The 12,750-nt window shown below is 54.9% G+C and overlaps 8 protein-coding genes across 8 annotated transcripts; 5 read left to right on the forward strand and 3 right to left on the reverse strand.

Annotated features, from left to right (window-relative positions):
• Positions 1-754: 754 nt before the first annotated feature.
• On the forward strand, positions 755-1,291 carry ACO1O0_003552 (mediator complex, subunit Med11; the record flags this gene model as incomplete). Its single annotated transcript, XM_083193003.1, has 1 exon — positions 755-1,291. The coding sequence occupies one exon, from the start codon at positions 755-757 to the stop codon at positions 1,289-1,291; it is 537 nt and encodes a 178-aa protein (XP_083052060.1).
• Positions 1,292-1,577: 286 nt separating this feature from the next.
• ACO1O0_003553 (uncharacterized protein) lies at positions 1,578-2,012 on the reverse strand (the record flags this gene model as incomplete). The annotated part of the gene is made up of 1 exon (XM_083193004.1): positions 1,578-2,012. The coding sequence occupies one exon, from the start codon at positions 2,010-2,012 to the stop codon at positions 1,578-1,580; it is 435 nt and encodes a 144-aa protein (XP_083052061.1).
• Positions 2,013-3,919: 1,907 nt separating this feature from the next.
• ACO1O0_003554 (Ytp1 family protein) lies at positions 3,920-5,537 on the forward strand (the record flags this gene model as incomplete). Its single annotated transcript, XM_083193005.1, has 4 exons — positions 3,920-4,066; positions 4,130-4,207; positions 4,274-5,119; positions 5,169-5,537. 4 exons carry the CDS (start codon positions 3,920-3,922, stop codon positions 5,535-5,537), a joined length of 1,440 nt encoding a protein of 479 aa, XP_083052062.1.
• A 535-nt stretch (positions 5,538-6,072) lies between these two features.
• On the forward strand, positions 6,073-6,497 carry ACO1O0_003555 (uncharacterized protein; the record flags this gene model as incomplete). The annotated part of the gene is made up of 2 exons (XM_083193006.1): positions 6,073-6,340; positions 6,424-6,497. 2 exons carry the CDS (start codon positions 6,073-6,075, stop codon positions 6,495-6,497), a joined length of 342 nt encoding a protein of 113 aa, XP_083052063.1.
• Positions 6,498-7,058: 561 nt separating this feature from the next.
• Positions 7,059-7,584, forward strand: ACO1O0_003556 (uncharacterized protein; the record flags this gene model as incomplete). Its single annotated transcript, XM_083193007.1, has 2 exons — positions 7,059-7,105; positions 7,143-7,584. The coding sequence occupies 2 exons, from the start codon at positions 7,059-7,061 to the stop codon at positions 7,582-7,584; spliced, it is 489 nt and encodes a 162-aa protein (XP_083052064.1).
• Positions 7,585-7,831: 247 nt separating this feature from the next.
• On the reverse strand, positions 7,832-9,106 carry ACO1O0_003557 (DUF4419 domain-containing protein; the record flags this gene model as incomplete). Its single annotated transcript, XM_083193008.1, has 1 exon — positions 7,832-9,106. The coding sequence occupies one exon, from the start codon at positions 9,104-9,106 to the stop codon at positions 7,832-7,834; it is 1,275 nt and encodes a 424-aa protein (XP_083052065.1).
• Positions 9,107-10,230: 1,124 nt separating this feature from the next.
• Positions 10,231-10,918, forward strand: ACO1O0_003558 (uncharacterized protein; the record flags this gene model as incomplete). Its single annotated transcript, XM_083193009.1, has 2 exons — positions 10,231-10,287; positions 10,352-10,918. The coding sequence occupies 2 exons, from the start codon at positions 10,231-10,233 to the stop codon at positions 10,916-10,918; spliced, it is 624 nt and encodes a 207-aa protein (XP_083052066.1).
• A 358-nt stretch (positions 10,919-11,276) lies between these two features.
• On the reverse strand, positions 11,277-12,317 carry ACO1O0_003559 (NAD-dependent epimerase/dehydratase family protein; the record flags this gene model as incomplete). The annotated part of the gene is made up of 1 exon (XM_083193010.1): positions 11,277-12,317. One exon carries the CDS (start codon positions 12,315-12,317, stop codon positions 11,277-11,279), a length of 1,041 nt encoding a protein of 346 aa, XP_083052067.1.
• Between the last annotated feature and the right edge of the window lie 433 nt (positions 12,318-12,750).

The raw sequence follows: 12,750 nt of genomic DNA on the forward strand, positions 1-12,750 counted from the left end.
CACCAAGGAATATAGCTGTTAGAGCTCTTTGAACCGTGTTGATCCCAACAAAGAGCACCTTTACCCAGGAAGCGCGGCTAGGAGGTTTGCCGGAACCCCCCCGCCGGTCGGAGGTGATGGGGTTAATGCGCGAGTCCGAGAGAATGGTCTTCAAGCGATGATGGAGGTGATGTTTCCAAGACGGAAAACTGAGTTTTCAAGCTTGATTGCGATGGATTTCGTGAGAAGGGAGATGGTCGATATGAGGTGAGTTGGATGAATTGAAGCATGCTGCTATCCAAGGGCTTGGTAGACGCTGGACTAGTTGGTGATTTAACCGAAGCTTAGCCTGTGGTGCCCCTAGTACATCCTTGCCCAACATCTTTCATGGTGTGTACAACGTTGTGTAAGAGTAAGTGGCGTTCATAACGTAGTGTAAAGGTAAGTGCAAAACTTACTAGATACCAGGGCGTAGGATTGGGAAATAAATTGTCTAAATGTGAAATCCAAAACTACTAGGGACTTGAATTGTGCTCAAAATTATGGATTTAATATGATGCTAACTCGTACCTTTTACTGAGCTTAGTAATCGTCCACACAGCTCTAGGTACCGTTACTACCTGGACGGTTATGCAATGCAGAAAGAGCACGGACCACTAGCTCAGTCGTCGTCGTGGCTCTTTCTTAGATATTTGAATACGCATTTGAAGAATCGTTGAATCATCGCGCTCATCGAACTGGCTTTTGTTCCAAAAGCAACAGGACTTGACGCGCAATGGCGTCGCCAAATGATGTGCCCATGAAAGAGGGCGACGATGATATCCACAAGCCTTTCACCGTCGAGGAAAACATCCGCCAGCTCAACGATATTGACAAGTGCATCGCTCAGCTTATGGACCATACTGCCACTGCCCTCAACGCCGTCTCCATACCCGCATCCTCACCCTCCGCAGCCAACCAACCCGGCGGACTAAGGCCAGAAGCCAGTCCTGCCTCGCAGAAGGAAGCGCTGCACACAGCAACCGATTCCTTTCTCGACACTCTGCATAAAGTGGATGTCCAGATGAAGCGCCAGATCATGGCGCTGGAGGAAGCCGGCATTGTCAATCTTGCGGCAGCACCTAAGCAGGAGCCGGGAATCACAGTCAGCAAAACGTCTCTCAAGCCAAATGGCATGGGCAGCGTTGGAAACCTTGACGTGGGTTGGCTGAACAGCCGGGGATCCAAGGTCGAGAGGGAGATGGAGGCGGAGCTCTGGTCCAAGGCGAAACAGTTCCTGGAGAAGGAGGGAGGCAACGCCAAGATGGGTTGAAAGTCCCGTATTGGTGATACTCTCGTGCGAGTTTGGCGTTTAATGGCGTATGGGAAATAATTGGTATGTTCACGACTCATTGGCTACTTACGTGTCTGCATCGCAACTCTGACTTGAAGATCATAGGCTATCGCAGAGCATCATCAATACCAAGGCCAGTTCTTATTGAGGCTAGCACTCTTAACTTAATTCCCGATCTCTGATCTATCAGACCTGGCTTGCCAACTACCGCCAGAAGATTCGATGGGTCTTGGCCTATCCGGCAACTACCTTTGCGTTCAAAACCTCATGCGCACATTGTGCCGCGTCTAGTGGATGGCTCTGCTTCATTCGTCTTGGCCGGACGTAGTGTTGTTAGCTCTTCCTGATCGGCCTTCTCCGGAATGCTATCGAGATTCGATATGCCCTGCTGCTCACGGAGCTCCTGCAGCTCGCGTCGCCGTCTCTGGCGCCGTTCTTGGCGCGCCTGCTCGGCGTTGCTCTCGCGTTGCGTGCTTTCCTCATGGCCAGGGACGCCACCTGCGAGCTCATCAACACCACGGCTGGGAGCACCGGGGGCGTTGGCATCGTCTTGTGCGAGCTGGGCTTGGAGGCTTTTGAACCGCTTGAAGTATATCCATGCAAGAGCTGTGCTGGTCAAGAAGAGGACCATGTGGACTCCTGCGGCAACTGATAGACCCACGAGCAGAACTGTGGTCTTGGTGATGCATTCGCCATCCATCTTTGGGCTATACTTGGTTGCTTTGGCCGGCTTACACTTCGCCTGATTGCGGTGGCTTCTCGTGCTTTGTGCTACAGTGATTACTCTGGCGTTGTAACGCTCGAGGGAATTGGGTCGCGGATATATAGACCACGCAAAAGAATGCTGTTAATCACTGCATGATTTGTTGAGACAACTCTCATCGTGAGTCAGTGAAGAGCGATTGGCCCGACACGAGGGTCATCTTCCATAGACGAAGAGAAGCGGAAACAGGCACACCGACTCCATCCATGCCTACCTTGAGTATGATGTCTAGCTATAACATATTTGGCAACGTTGTCATTACTGAATCAACCCCCCATCTAGCCCCCAGCGGGGGTTGTATATGTTGGACACTTTCACTACGGCGGAACTAGCAACCTGGGACGGGTGAATTGGTGCTGAAGTTGTCGTTGTTTAGGCCTTGTTGACCATTCTGGACACTGGTGTCACGCTTTCTGTGTCGATCCTTGCAGAAACCTGGCGTTGCCGAATGACTGGACCAGACCTTCGGTACCTTTTCAATGTAAAATCCTATTTTGAATACATACTCCTGTTAGATGCTGAGACTAGTCAATCCCGTGGTATGGGTGAGATTGCAGAAATGGCTTTGACGTTGGCTTGGCCTTTTGGCGAATGACCACCTTTGAAGAGCATTCTCAAACATTGGCGGCTACTATGCAAAGGAAATCACAGCATGGCACCTGCTCGCGAGTATGGTTAGTGAAGAGAGCCCCAAGGGCGTATTGTAGAGCCTCGACGCTCGAGTGTTGCTTTTGAATGCGACCTTGACAATTATGACATTGATCTTAACTTGCCGAGTATTATCCCCAGACTCTCACGCGGATTAAAATTACTTCCCGTTAGCCCGTGAGGGACCAGAAAGTGCAAGGTTATGGACTTAGCTGCACAGCCATGATTTTGGTGCCTTGGCAGCGGCGTCTGAGCGTGATGGGAAATGGCTGGTGGTTTAAGTGCCGTCGGAGGAACGAGCTATGCACTCTTCTTCCTGCCTGAAGCCGTCGCCTTTGCATGGATATGGATTGAAGATACTAGTTCACATGCGAACACCAACTGCACTAGGACATGAGAAGTTTGACGGCAACAGCATTCCCGCGTATGGACTCAACTTGAGCACCGCCATGAACGGCGGGAGATTGTGGAGTGGGCTATGCAAGATTCAGAGACTCTGGCGCCAAAATACTAACTTGAGAAAGCCATGCTATGGAGACCATAATGAATTGTTGTCTGGGTTCTGGATATGCCAAGACCTGGACATCTACTCGTAGGTCCTGAGGATTGCGTCAATACCTTATTGTTCCAGGAGATGTACGTAGTACGCGCGCCGTTTATACTCGCAAAGCATGAGTTCTGCACAGCTTCGAGTTCCGTCAGATCTAGGTGATATCCTTAAGAAGACGGAATATAATAGGTTAGGTACGTTGATAAGATTTGGTGGTGGTTGGTGGTTCCTCTGTCCTCCTACCAAGTACAGCAGGACATGAGCACGTAATGGCCAATCATATCGCAGTTATTGGATCGCTCAAGAGCTCCACATATGCCCGAGGAATCCGATTATCCGACCTTGACCTCCCTTGGCAGCATAGGATCCCTGAAACGACCTACGGTCTTTGGTTTGGTGTCTGCTCCATCTGCTGTATCCCGCTTCTTCTCGTCTTCTCTCTTTTGTTGTTGTCAACAGCGCTTCGTCTCCCATATTGCGAGTATTGGATTGCAGTGCACTGCACCGCTGATCGCCGACGCTCTCCACGATCGCCCCGTCCCTCTCCAATCACTCGGACTTTAAACCCTGCGACGTAGGCTAGATCAGGGACCCCCCCGGGGCAAACGGCCGTCAAATCCCAAAACCACACCCACTGCGATCCAACATGACAGCTCGAAGCTCGTTCCGAATCGCGGCGCCTTCGCTGGCGCTGCTTCTGTCGATAGGCCTGTTCACGAACTGCGCCCTCGCCCATGACCATCATGGCGAAAGCAACATCCCCGAGGGGGAGACCGTCTCTGTCGAGCCGATTGTGGGTGGCATACGTGGCAGCTAAAAGCGACGGCTCTGGCCGGTGTGCTGACAGCTTGGGCAGGATACGACACTATGGATTCACATCTTCGTCCAGATGTTCGCCTACGGCATCATCTTCCCCGTTGGCATGGTTTTTGGTGTATGTTTGGGACCTGCTCTCGCTGCTCACCCCCACTTGAACCCCGTCTTCTGACAAGCGCAATAGATGACCAAGTCCCGTTGGCACGTCCCGACCCAGATCTTCGGCTCCGCCCTAGCCCTTGTCGGCTTCTTCCTCGGGCACGCCCACGGCGGCCGCGAGTTCGTTGGCAGCAACATTCACTCGAGCTTCGCGCACATCCTGCAGATCCTACTCATCGCCCAGGTCGTTCTGGGGCTGTACCTCAAGGGCCACTGGGAGCGCGGCATCAATGGCTTCATCCGCAAGCTCATCCGGCCGTGCCACTCCATCATCGGCAAGGCCATGCCTGTCCTGTCGTGGACGCAGCTGATCTTTGGCGGCATCACGGCGCTGGGCTTCTGCCAGGGCGAGCACGTCGGCCAGTGCGCCGCGCACTTCATCATGGGCAGCGCCTTCATAGGCTACGGTGTCATTCTCACCATTATTCTGCTGGTCGGCCAGGTCTCGATGAGGCGCACGGGGCGGTCGCAGGAGTTTTACGATAGCGCCGTCATTGCGGCGTGGGGCTGCGTCAACACCTTCACGGAGCACCGCTGGGGCACCGCGTGGGTAAAAAATGACTGGCAGCACACAACCATGGGCGTCATCTGGTGGTGTGCGGGTCTGGCTGGCGTCTGGATGAGCAAGGATCGTGACGGCAACCCGAAGCGCAACTTCATCCCCGGCTTTGTCATCTTCATAACTGGCTGGGCCATGTCGGCGCATCCCCAGGAGCTCATGGTTAGCGCGGCTACACACGCCATGTTTGGATATGCCCTCATGGGAACCGGCCTCACCCGTATCATCGAGATTGCGTTTGTCCTCAAGGATAAGCAGTCTCTAGACGAAAATGGCCGCTCCTGGAATAGCTTTCAGTTCATCCCCATCTATGTAAGTACTACGCGTGGCCATGTACTCGCAACTCTGCTAACACCTGTAGCTCCTCTTTGCCTCCGGCTTCCTCTTCATGGGTGCCACCGAGGAGCAGATGAGCCTTGTCGACAGCTCATCCATGGACCATGTCGCCTATATCCTCATTCTCTTCTCCCTCGCTTTCCTCGTCTTCCTCTTCGCCAACATGCTCATCCACCTCTACGACCGCCTCGCGAACCCGGCGGTCGATACCAAGGAGCTGACCGGCGGCTACACAGGTCTGAACGGCCGTCCCATGGAGGAGGGTCGCGTCCGCGACGCCGAGGAGTTTGAGCTGGAGGGTCTCACGAGTGACGACGAGGAGGATGAGGAGAGGAGAATGCTGCGGCGGAGCCGCGAGGCGAACCGGCCAAACGCGGGTGCTATGAACGTATAAGCGAGCCTGCAGTATTCACATTGGGTGAATGGAAGAATATAAAAGTGCGATATTATAGAAAGCGGCATGTTGGCGATGAAATTGGTGTAACGGGGGTTGACTGATTGATTTAGGAGTTTCCCATCGCATATTTTGGCAGCACATAAATTTGCGATGCCCGGGTTTTTTTTTTGGAAGTGATATTTATACCTCTGAATTATGATAACCAATCCATCTCTTTCCCCTATTGGTGACGGATTAACTCTACCTGCTAATAATGTATTATGGTCCTAAATGAGTGCTCGTTGACACTGGAATTGACCGACTCTATTTGCTCATGTGGGCAGTACGGGGACCGGGAGTGGCTTGGTGGTGTGTGTGCCAAAATCAGGGTCCTGCGGGGCAAAATTTCTCTCTGCCCAAAAACTCCGACGACTACATCTTCAACCACCTCGACCGCCATCTACCCAATAATCCTCCCCGAATCGCTCCCTGCAGCGCAACAAAAAGAAGAACAAACGATTCCCGTCCCAGAAAAACATACCAATTAGCGACCATGCCTTCCGTCGGAAACCCCAACGGGCCCTCCAAGAACCGCCTCGCGGCGCGGGCCTCCAGGACCAAGAAGATTGCGCGCCAGAAGTCGGCCGCCGGCCAGACCAAGATCTCCAAGGCCGCCATGGCGCACGGCGCCCGCCCGGGACTGCGCGCGGCCAGCGGGCCGACGCGTAAGCTGAGCGCCAAGAAGGAGCGCAAGCTGGCGAAGCAGATGGGGTATGCGCTGAAGAGGAAGGCCGAGGCCGAGGGCGTTGTTGAGATGAAGGGTGGGTTTTTCTCTTGTTGGTCTCCGCCCTGCGTGGCGGCATTGGGTCTCGGGGATAAAAATTGGTTGCTAACGGGAAAGCAGATGCGCCAGAGACGGAAAGCAAGGCGGAGGGTGACGCGGAGGGTGCTGCGGAGGCGGATATGGATATCCAGTGAGGAACTGCGGTCGACGAGGGTATAACGGTGGAGTATCTTCGATTTCGGCGTTTATGCTGCGGTACAAGGCCAGAGCATCCATCCCCGCCCTTTGGCCCCGAAACAGGCCCGGTATTTGTGCGTGAGGATGCAGTGTTAGTTGGCCAGGCCGCATGTCATTGTTTGACTACCCGGGATCAGCAGCGAACCAGTGGAAAGGGTTACAAGGCGCAACGGACTAGATTCAGCACCACATTCGGCGTTAAGGATAGAGGATTACTTGAGTTTTCAAGAGGAATTCGATATTTGCAGGTCTTCAGACTCGAGTTACTCGGCACTTAACGGCGGTGAGAGGTGATAGACGGGCTGATGTCAGAGACAGACAGCCTTACAATACGGCCGTCTGCCCTCTGTTAAACCTGCACTGACTCTCCAGGCATCCCTCTCGCTATTATCCCCATCTCTTCTTCACTATCACCATTCGCCTCAACTCACGTTTCTTTCAAGCACCCTCATCTTCTTACCACAAGAGAATACCGTGGCAACTCTGCTTTATTGATATCGTGGCCCCTAGCATACACAATGGGAAACGATGCTCCCTTCTCCAACCAGTACGCCCTCGAGGTCATGTGTCTACTTTCTATGTAATACTGATCGCGTCTCCAGCTCCTCCACAAGCTCGAAGCGCTCGCGCGACCATGATGATAACGAGGCCGCCAGGGAAGCGAAGCGGGTGTGCCGGTGCACCAGAAACCCGCTGCTGGACACTTTGTACTGTTTGCGAAGGGATCCGCTTGGTGGATTCGGTTGCTTCGGAGCTCACGTCCTGCCGGAAAACCTCATGCCCCTATACGGGCGCTGCATACCCGAGTGCTACTTCAGCTTTGAAGATTTCCTCGAGCAGAGTCGCCTGGAGGAGGAGGAGCTGCGCGAGCGGACCTATGTCATCGAGCTCCCAGATGAAGACATGGCACTCTTCCACAACAAGGCAACTTGGATCGGGGCGCTCGCCAGCCTGAGACGGCAGCTCAGCGTTGCGGCCAAAGACTTTATCGCCTACATCGGGCCGCTAGATGTTATCAAGCCGCTCAGCGATGAGGACGAATAAGCAGGCACTCACAGCTCCCTCCGCCGGGCGGTGACTTTCTCTAGGCTGCAGCATTTGGCCACAAATTTCTGGATGGCAGTTCATAGAGGAGAGGTATCTGGCACTGGAGTCGTTTAGGGGATGGAACATGAAACTGGGAATATTAGCGTTAGTTTTTGCGATAGGCCATACCCTAGACGAGAATGATTGATAGTTGCCGTAGTAATATGAACTCCAAGTTACTGTGATATATTCGATCTCGTCTGTTCTATTTCCAACAGATCCAGTCTCCCAACTTGAAGCCAGGTTCTTGTGAGGCAATGCTCTGGCTGTGCTGCGTCTTCCCCGACTCGGGGTCGTACATCCACCAGCCAGAGACTGGCTGAAGTGTATCCGGACCAGTCTTGGTCCCAACGGACTTGGTAGGGCCTCCAAAATTCACGTAGCGGGACTCGTCCAGGAACTCACCACTGCTCGACACAGCGATGCCAACCGACCCGGCCACCATCTTGGTCTTGTACTCGGTCCCGTTGTCATCAACCTTGACGGGGACAGAGACGAAGCCATTGGGGACATCCTTGGGATAGACAGTAGAATACAATGTTCCATCGATACGGCAAACATTTCTTTCTTCATCGAATTGAATCTGCTTACCTTCCGCGTCCCAGTGGCAAAACGCAGTGATCCAGCCCGACAGGTACTCCAGCCCCGAACCTGTGTCTTCGTGGTGCGCAATCTTGCCCCAGAATTCCAGCACCTGGGGGTCCTCGGGTGCATCGAAGGACCGCACAAAGTAGTCGAGCACGGTGCGCAGACGGGCGGCAAACAGCGCGGTCTCATCCCCCCAGCTGTCGAGACGCCCGCCGCCGCCGCCGTCGTCAAGGCGACGGCGGATTCTGACCCAGTCGTCGCGGTCGCCCAGCAACGTGACGGACGGGATGCCGCACGTCAGCTCCATACCGTAGGAGAAGTACTTCTGCATGGTGCCCATCATAATGACAGCAGCGGTGACCAGGTCGCTGGGCTCCGTGGTGGAGAAGTCTGGGAGGATCCAAGCCCGGAGGCCCTCGTCGACAATGTGCCTGTCCATCTCGGTCGTCAACTCGACAGCGAGGGCGCCGATGTCGACCGTGTGGATGGTGCCCGCGGCGCTCACCGTGACCTCCTTCTGCCCATCGTGGGCGACAAAGACGGAACGCAGTTCCTCGGCGTGGGCGTTGACGTAGAAGCTCAGCTGGGTGAGGACGGCGAACCAGACATCCTCCGGGCGCAGGACCAGGTGGTGGTGCTGGCAGTAGGCCTCGAACGCGGCGTTAACGAAGCCGTTGTTGTTGTGGGAGATGCTGCGGGCGCGGAGAGTGTCTGGGAAAGATGAGTGGAAGAGCGTTCTGGGCTGAGAGGGGGATGTGTTGAGGCAGCCCTGCAGCAGGTCTCGAGAGGTCCTGACCGCGGGCTGTTTCCACTCTCGGGGAGGGTTGTTTGAGGTGCGGATAGTGAGGGGCATGGCATCCGAACTCCGCGCTCGCACGAGTGGTGCGAGCATTACCTGTCAGATCAGAGATGCAGGTGGTTAGATGCCTGTTTCAGTCGGGGGCGATGGATTGACCTGTCTAATGTACCATCATAAGACAATGTGGGCACATGTGATGGGGTTTTGTGCCGCACGGGCTGACAAGGTGCATTACAATGCAAGGTACGTCACGGCTGTAAATCATTGATGCAGGCAGAAAAATGGCAGCTTATCCATGTGCTAGCTACTAATAGTAGGTAGCTCGACGTTCATTTGTCGTTGGCTGTTGTAACTTGATGTCGTTGACCGCCGGTGGTTTATAGCGGTTGCCTGATGCCTCGATCCTGGGCAGCCTCATGGAAAGCCTCCCCAAGCTGTCGGGTCTGGAGGCCTCGGCCATAGCTACGATATTAATGCGCTCGCCGTTAGAGCATGCTGCCCACGCTCTTCTCCGCAATGAAACATGGTCTGATATCATTTTCTGGAACCGAGTCAATCCTCCGGATGGTCTCAGCAAAAGTGCCAAGACATGTTGTGAGCTAGAGCTGGAGACATGGTGACATGATTACTACTCGTGCACAGTACTATCATGAATGTACTGCCCTGCAGGGGGTACTGCTCCGTACGGCGATGAAAGATAACAGCATCCCGACTATTGCAAGTCTTGATTTGTACCATGCCTTAGCGTCAGCAACCGTTCGAGACGGAGTCTCATTACGAGCAGGCGCTTAGTTGATTTGCACGTCGTGCCCACGGTGGAGATGCCATCAGCCGCCCCCAAGTGCCCGATGCTCCGGGAGCGCAGGGTGAGACCTGGACACTACTCGGTAGGAATGGCTATCAATTATTCGTCATTGATAACACCGAGTTCGCCGGACTAGGAAACATCGCTGCATGACGGCACGGCGGCGATCTGCGCAGTTCGCACAGCGCTCCGTGACCACGGGGCTTCATCACGATGGCGAATTTGCAAATTCCTAATGCCGTCCAGGCCATGATATGTGCTATGCAGGGTTTGTGCGGAATATATAAACCCGGCATTTGTCCCTTGGGGTACTTCATACGAGCAGGCACCGCTATTCAAACACCAAGCTTTGACACAATATCCCCGTCTGCTCGTATAGCATCTTCAAACGACATCTCGCCATCTCGCCATTATGCGGTTCGCCTCTATGGCCCTCCTGGGCCTCCCGGGCGTGGCTCTGGCTGCTCCTGTGCGTCCTTCTCCTCTCAAAGTTAACAAAGCCATGTTTGCCATTGCCACTAACACTCCTCCAGCAATTCTACCCCATCAGTCCCCTCCCCATCGATACCCCTACTCCGACTCCCCTCCCCATCGATACCCCTACTCCAACTCCCCTCCCTATTGAGACCCCTACTCCGACTCCCCTCCCTATTGAGACCCCTACGCCGATTCCCTTCCCCATCGACCTAGGCGACCTCTTTGACTATCCCGACTATTCCGACTATCTTGACTATCCTGGCTATCCCGACCTTTCTGACCTTCCCGACCTCCCGGAACTCCCGGAACTCCCTAGCATCCCTGGACTTCCACCCGCGCCCCCTGCGCCCCCTGCGCCCCCTCTGCCTCCTTTCCCCCCGTTCGACACCCGCGACACCAAGCCTCTCGGTGACCCGGCCGTCTGCCCGGAGGTAGCGGGCAAGTATGCGAAGTACTGCACCCGCTGTTTGCCCAGGTGCTCCTACCTGCAGGGCCAGCTCTACAAGACCTGCCTCCAGGCCACCTTTGCCTTCATCCGGGACAGCGAGACCGAGTGCAAGGTCGCGGGCGGCAGTGAAGCGGACTGCATCGTCAAGGCCGTGAACACCGCCTGCCCCAAGTAAAAAAAGGGGGGGGGTTGGTGCCGTATTCGTGGGTCCGTGAGGGATCCTGAACATGACGTGAGGGCCGCTCCGTTGACGTTGGTGGAGGGCGGGCCAGAATGTCTTTCATTCGGGGAGTGATTTGAGAAACAATTTATTATGTTGCTTTCAAAGAAGAAGTCGTACTTCATGAAGTGCTGGCTCAGTATATCCATTGTCCCATATTCTTAATACATTGTGTTAGACTGGATATGTCGTCTATTCATATATAGGCATTGAACTCGTAATGTCCTGTGTTTCTTGACCTGTAGTAGAAGTTGAATCTGACAATTCAGTTCACTGCGGGTTAAATCAAGGTATAAGTGGCACTCGTCATGAATTAGGTGAGCTTGTTGAGAAACTGCTTCAACGCCTCGGCCTTGCCAACATCATCCTTCTTGGCCGACACCGCAGCCTCGTACGCCCTGTGGTAGACGGAGATGTTCTCGGCAAACAGCATCCTCTTGTCCGTCCACCCCGTCACCCTCCGGATCTTGTCACTGCCGACCCACTGGCTGTACCCGAAGATCAACGCCATCGACGTGGGCGTCTGCTCCCCGGCGTCCCCCGGGTCCACGAACTGCACCTGGCCCTCGATGCCATAGTCCTTCTCCAGCGCCGACCAGACCTGCCGGGTGGTCTCGTATGCGTGCGAGGAGATGTTGAACGCCTGGCCGCCGATCTCGCTGCGCTTCGGGTGCTCTGCGAGGGCGACGTACGCCTCGCCGCAGTCGTCGACGTGCATGGCATGCATGATGGAGAGCGGGCTGATGGTCAGACGCAGCGTGTCCCCCGTGGCCTTGAGACCGGCGGCGACCTCGAACCAGGCCCCAAAGTGGCTGCTGCCGTAGCCGTAGACGTTGGTCGGCCGCAGGACGACGCCGTCGAACAAGTCCTTGTTGTCAAACACCTTCGTGCAGGAAGTGGCGCGCTGGTTGAGGAACTCCAAGGACGGCTTGACGGGGGACTCCTCGGTGTGGGGCGCAAGGCCCGGTGCGCCGTCGACGTCGGTGACGCCGTAGTCCTTGCACCCGGAGGTCCAGAGCACGAGGGGCCGGACGCCGTGGTCGTTGCTGGTCTTGGCGAGGGCGCGCACCAGGGTCATGGCCTCGTGGTAGTGCGCGGCGTACCCCGGGTAGGTCTCGGTGGCTCCGACGATGACGTCGATCGTCTTGGTGTGCTGGTAGAGCTGGTCGAGGCATGAGAGATCGTTCAAGGTGCCCAGGATGGGTACGATCTCGTCGCGGCTGAGCTCCTGGGCGGCTTCCGGGCGTCGAACGAGGCCGTAGACGTGCCATCCTGCTCGCAGAAAGGCCTGGCCAACGGCAGAGCCAATGTAGCCGTTGGCACCGGTGATGAAGACGCTCCGTCTGTCGGCCATGGTGGAAATGGACAGAGATCAATCAATAGGCTAGGGGTAGATGGATTAGCCGACAGGGAATGAGAAAGATAGCAGGCGAGAGAGGGGGCTCTGATTTATATGAGTTCACTGATGGCGAAACTTGGGCGTCAAGAGCTCTGCATTCTACTCGCAAGCATGGAATGATTGATAATAAATGCGGAGACTTCAATCTGTCGTCAACTACGGATACTTCGCACTAGTACCTCGAAGAGCCATCAATTAGAATACTCAAGTTTATCACAGCAGTATTATCAATCCACGCTGATTTATAAGCTTTCGGAGATTTTGCTGCCCGCTACGGAGGTATGGTCACGGCGAATTCGAATATCATGAGTACGAATCGGCCCCCTCTCTCGACCCACAGTCCTACCCACTTTCGGCAATAAGCCTACTCAGGTATAAATCACGAAGT

This window comes from Amphichorda felina (assembly GCF_050947745.1).
Source record: "Amphichorda felina strain 45539 chromosome Unknown scaffold_3, whole genome shotgun sequence".
Classification (NCBI taxonomy): Eukaryota; Fungi; Ascomycota; class Sordariomycetes; order Hypocreales; family Bionectriaceae; genus Amphichorda; species Amphichorda felina.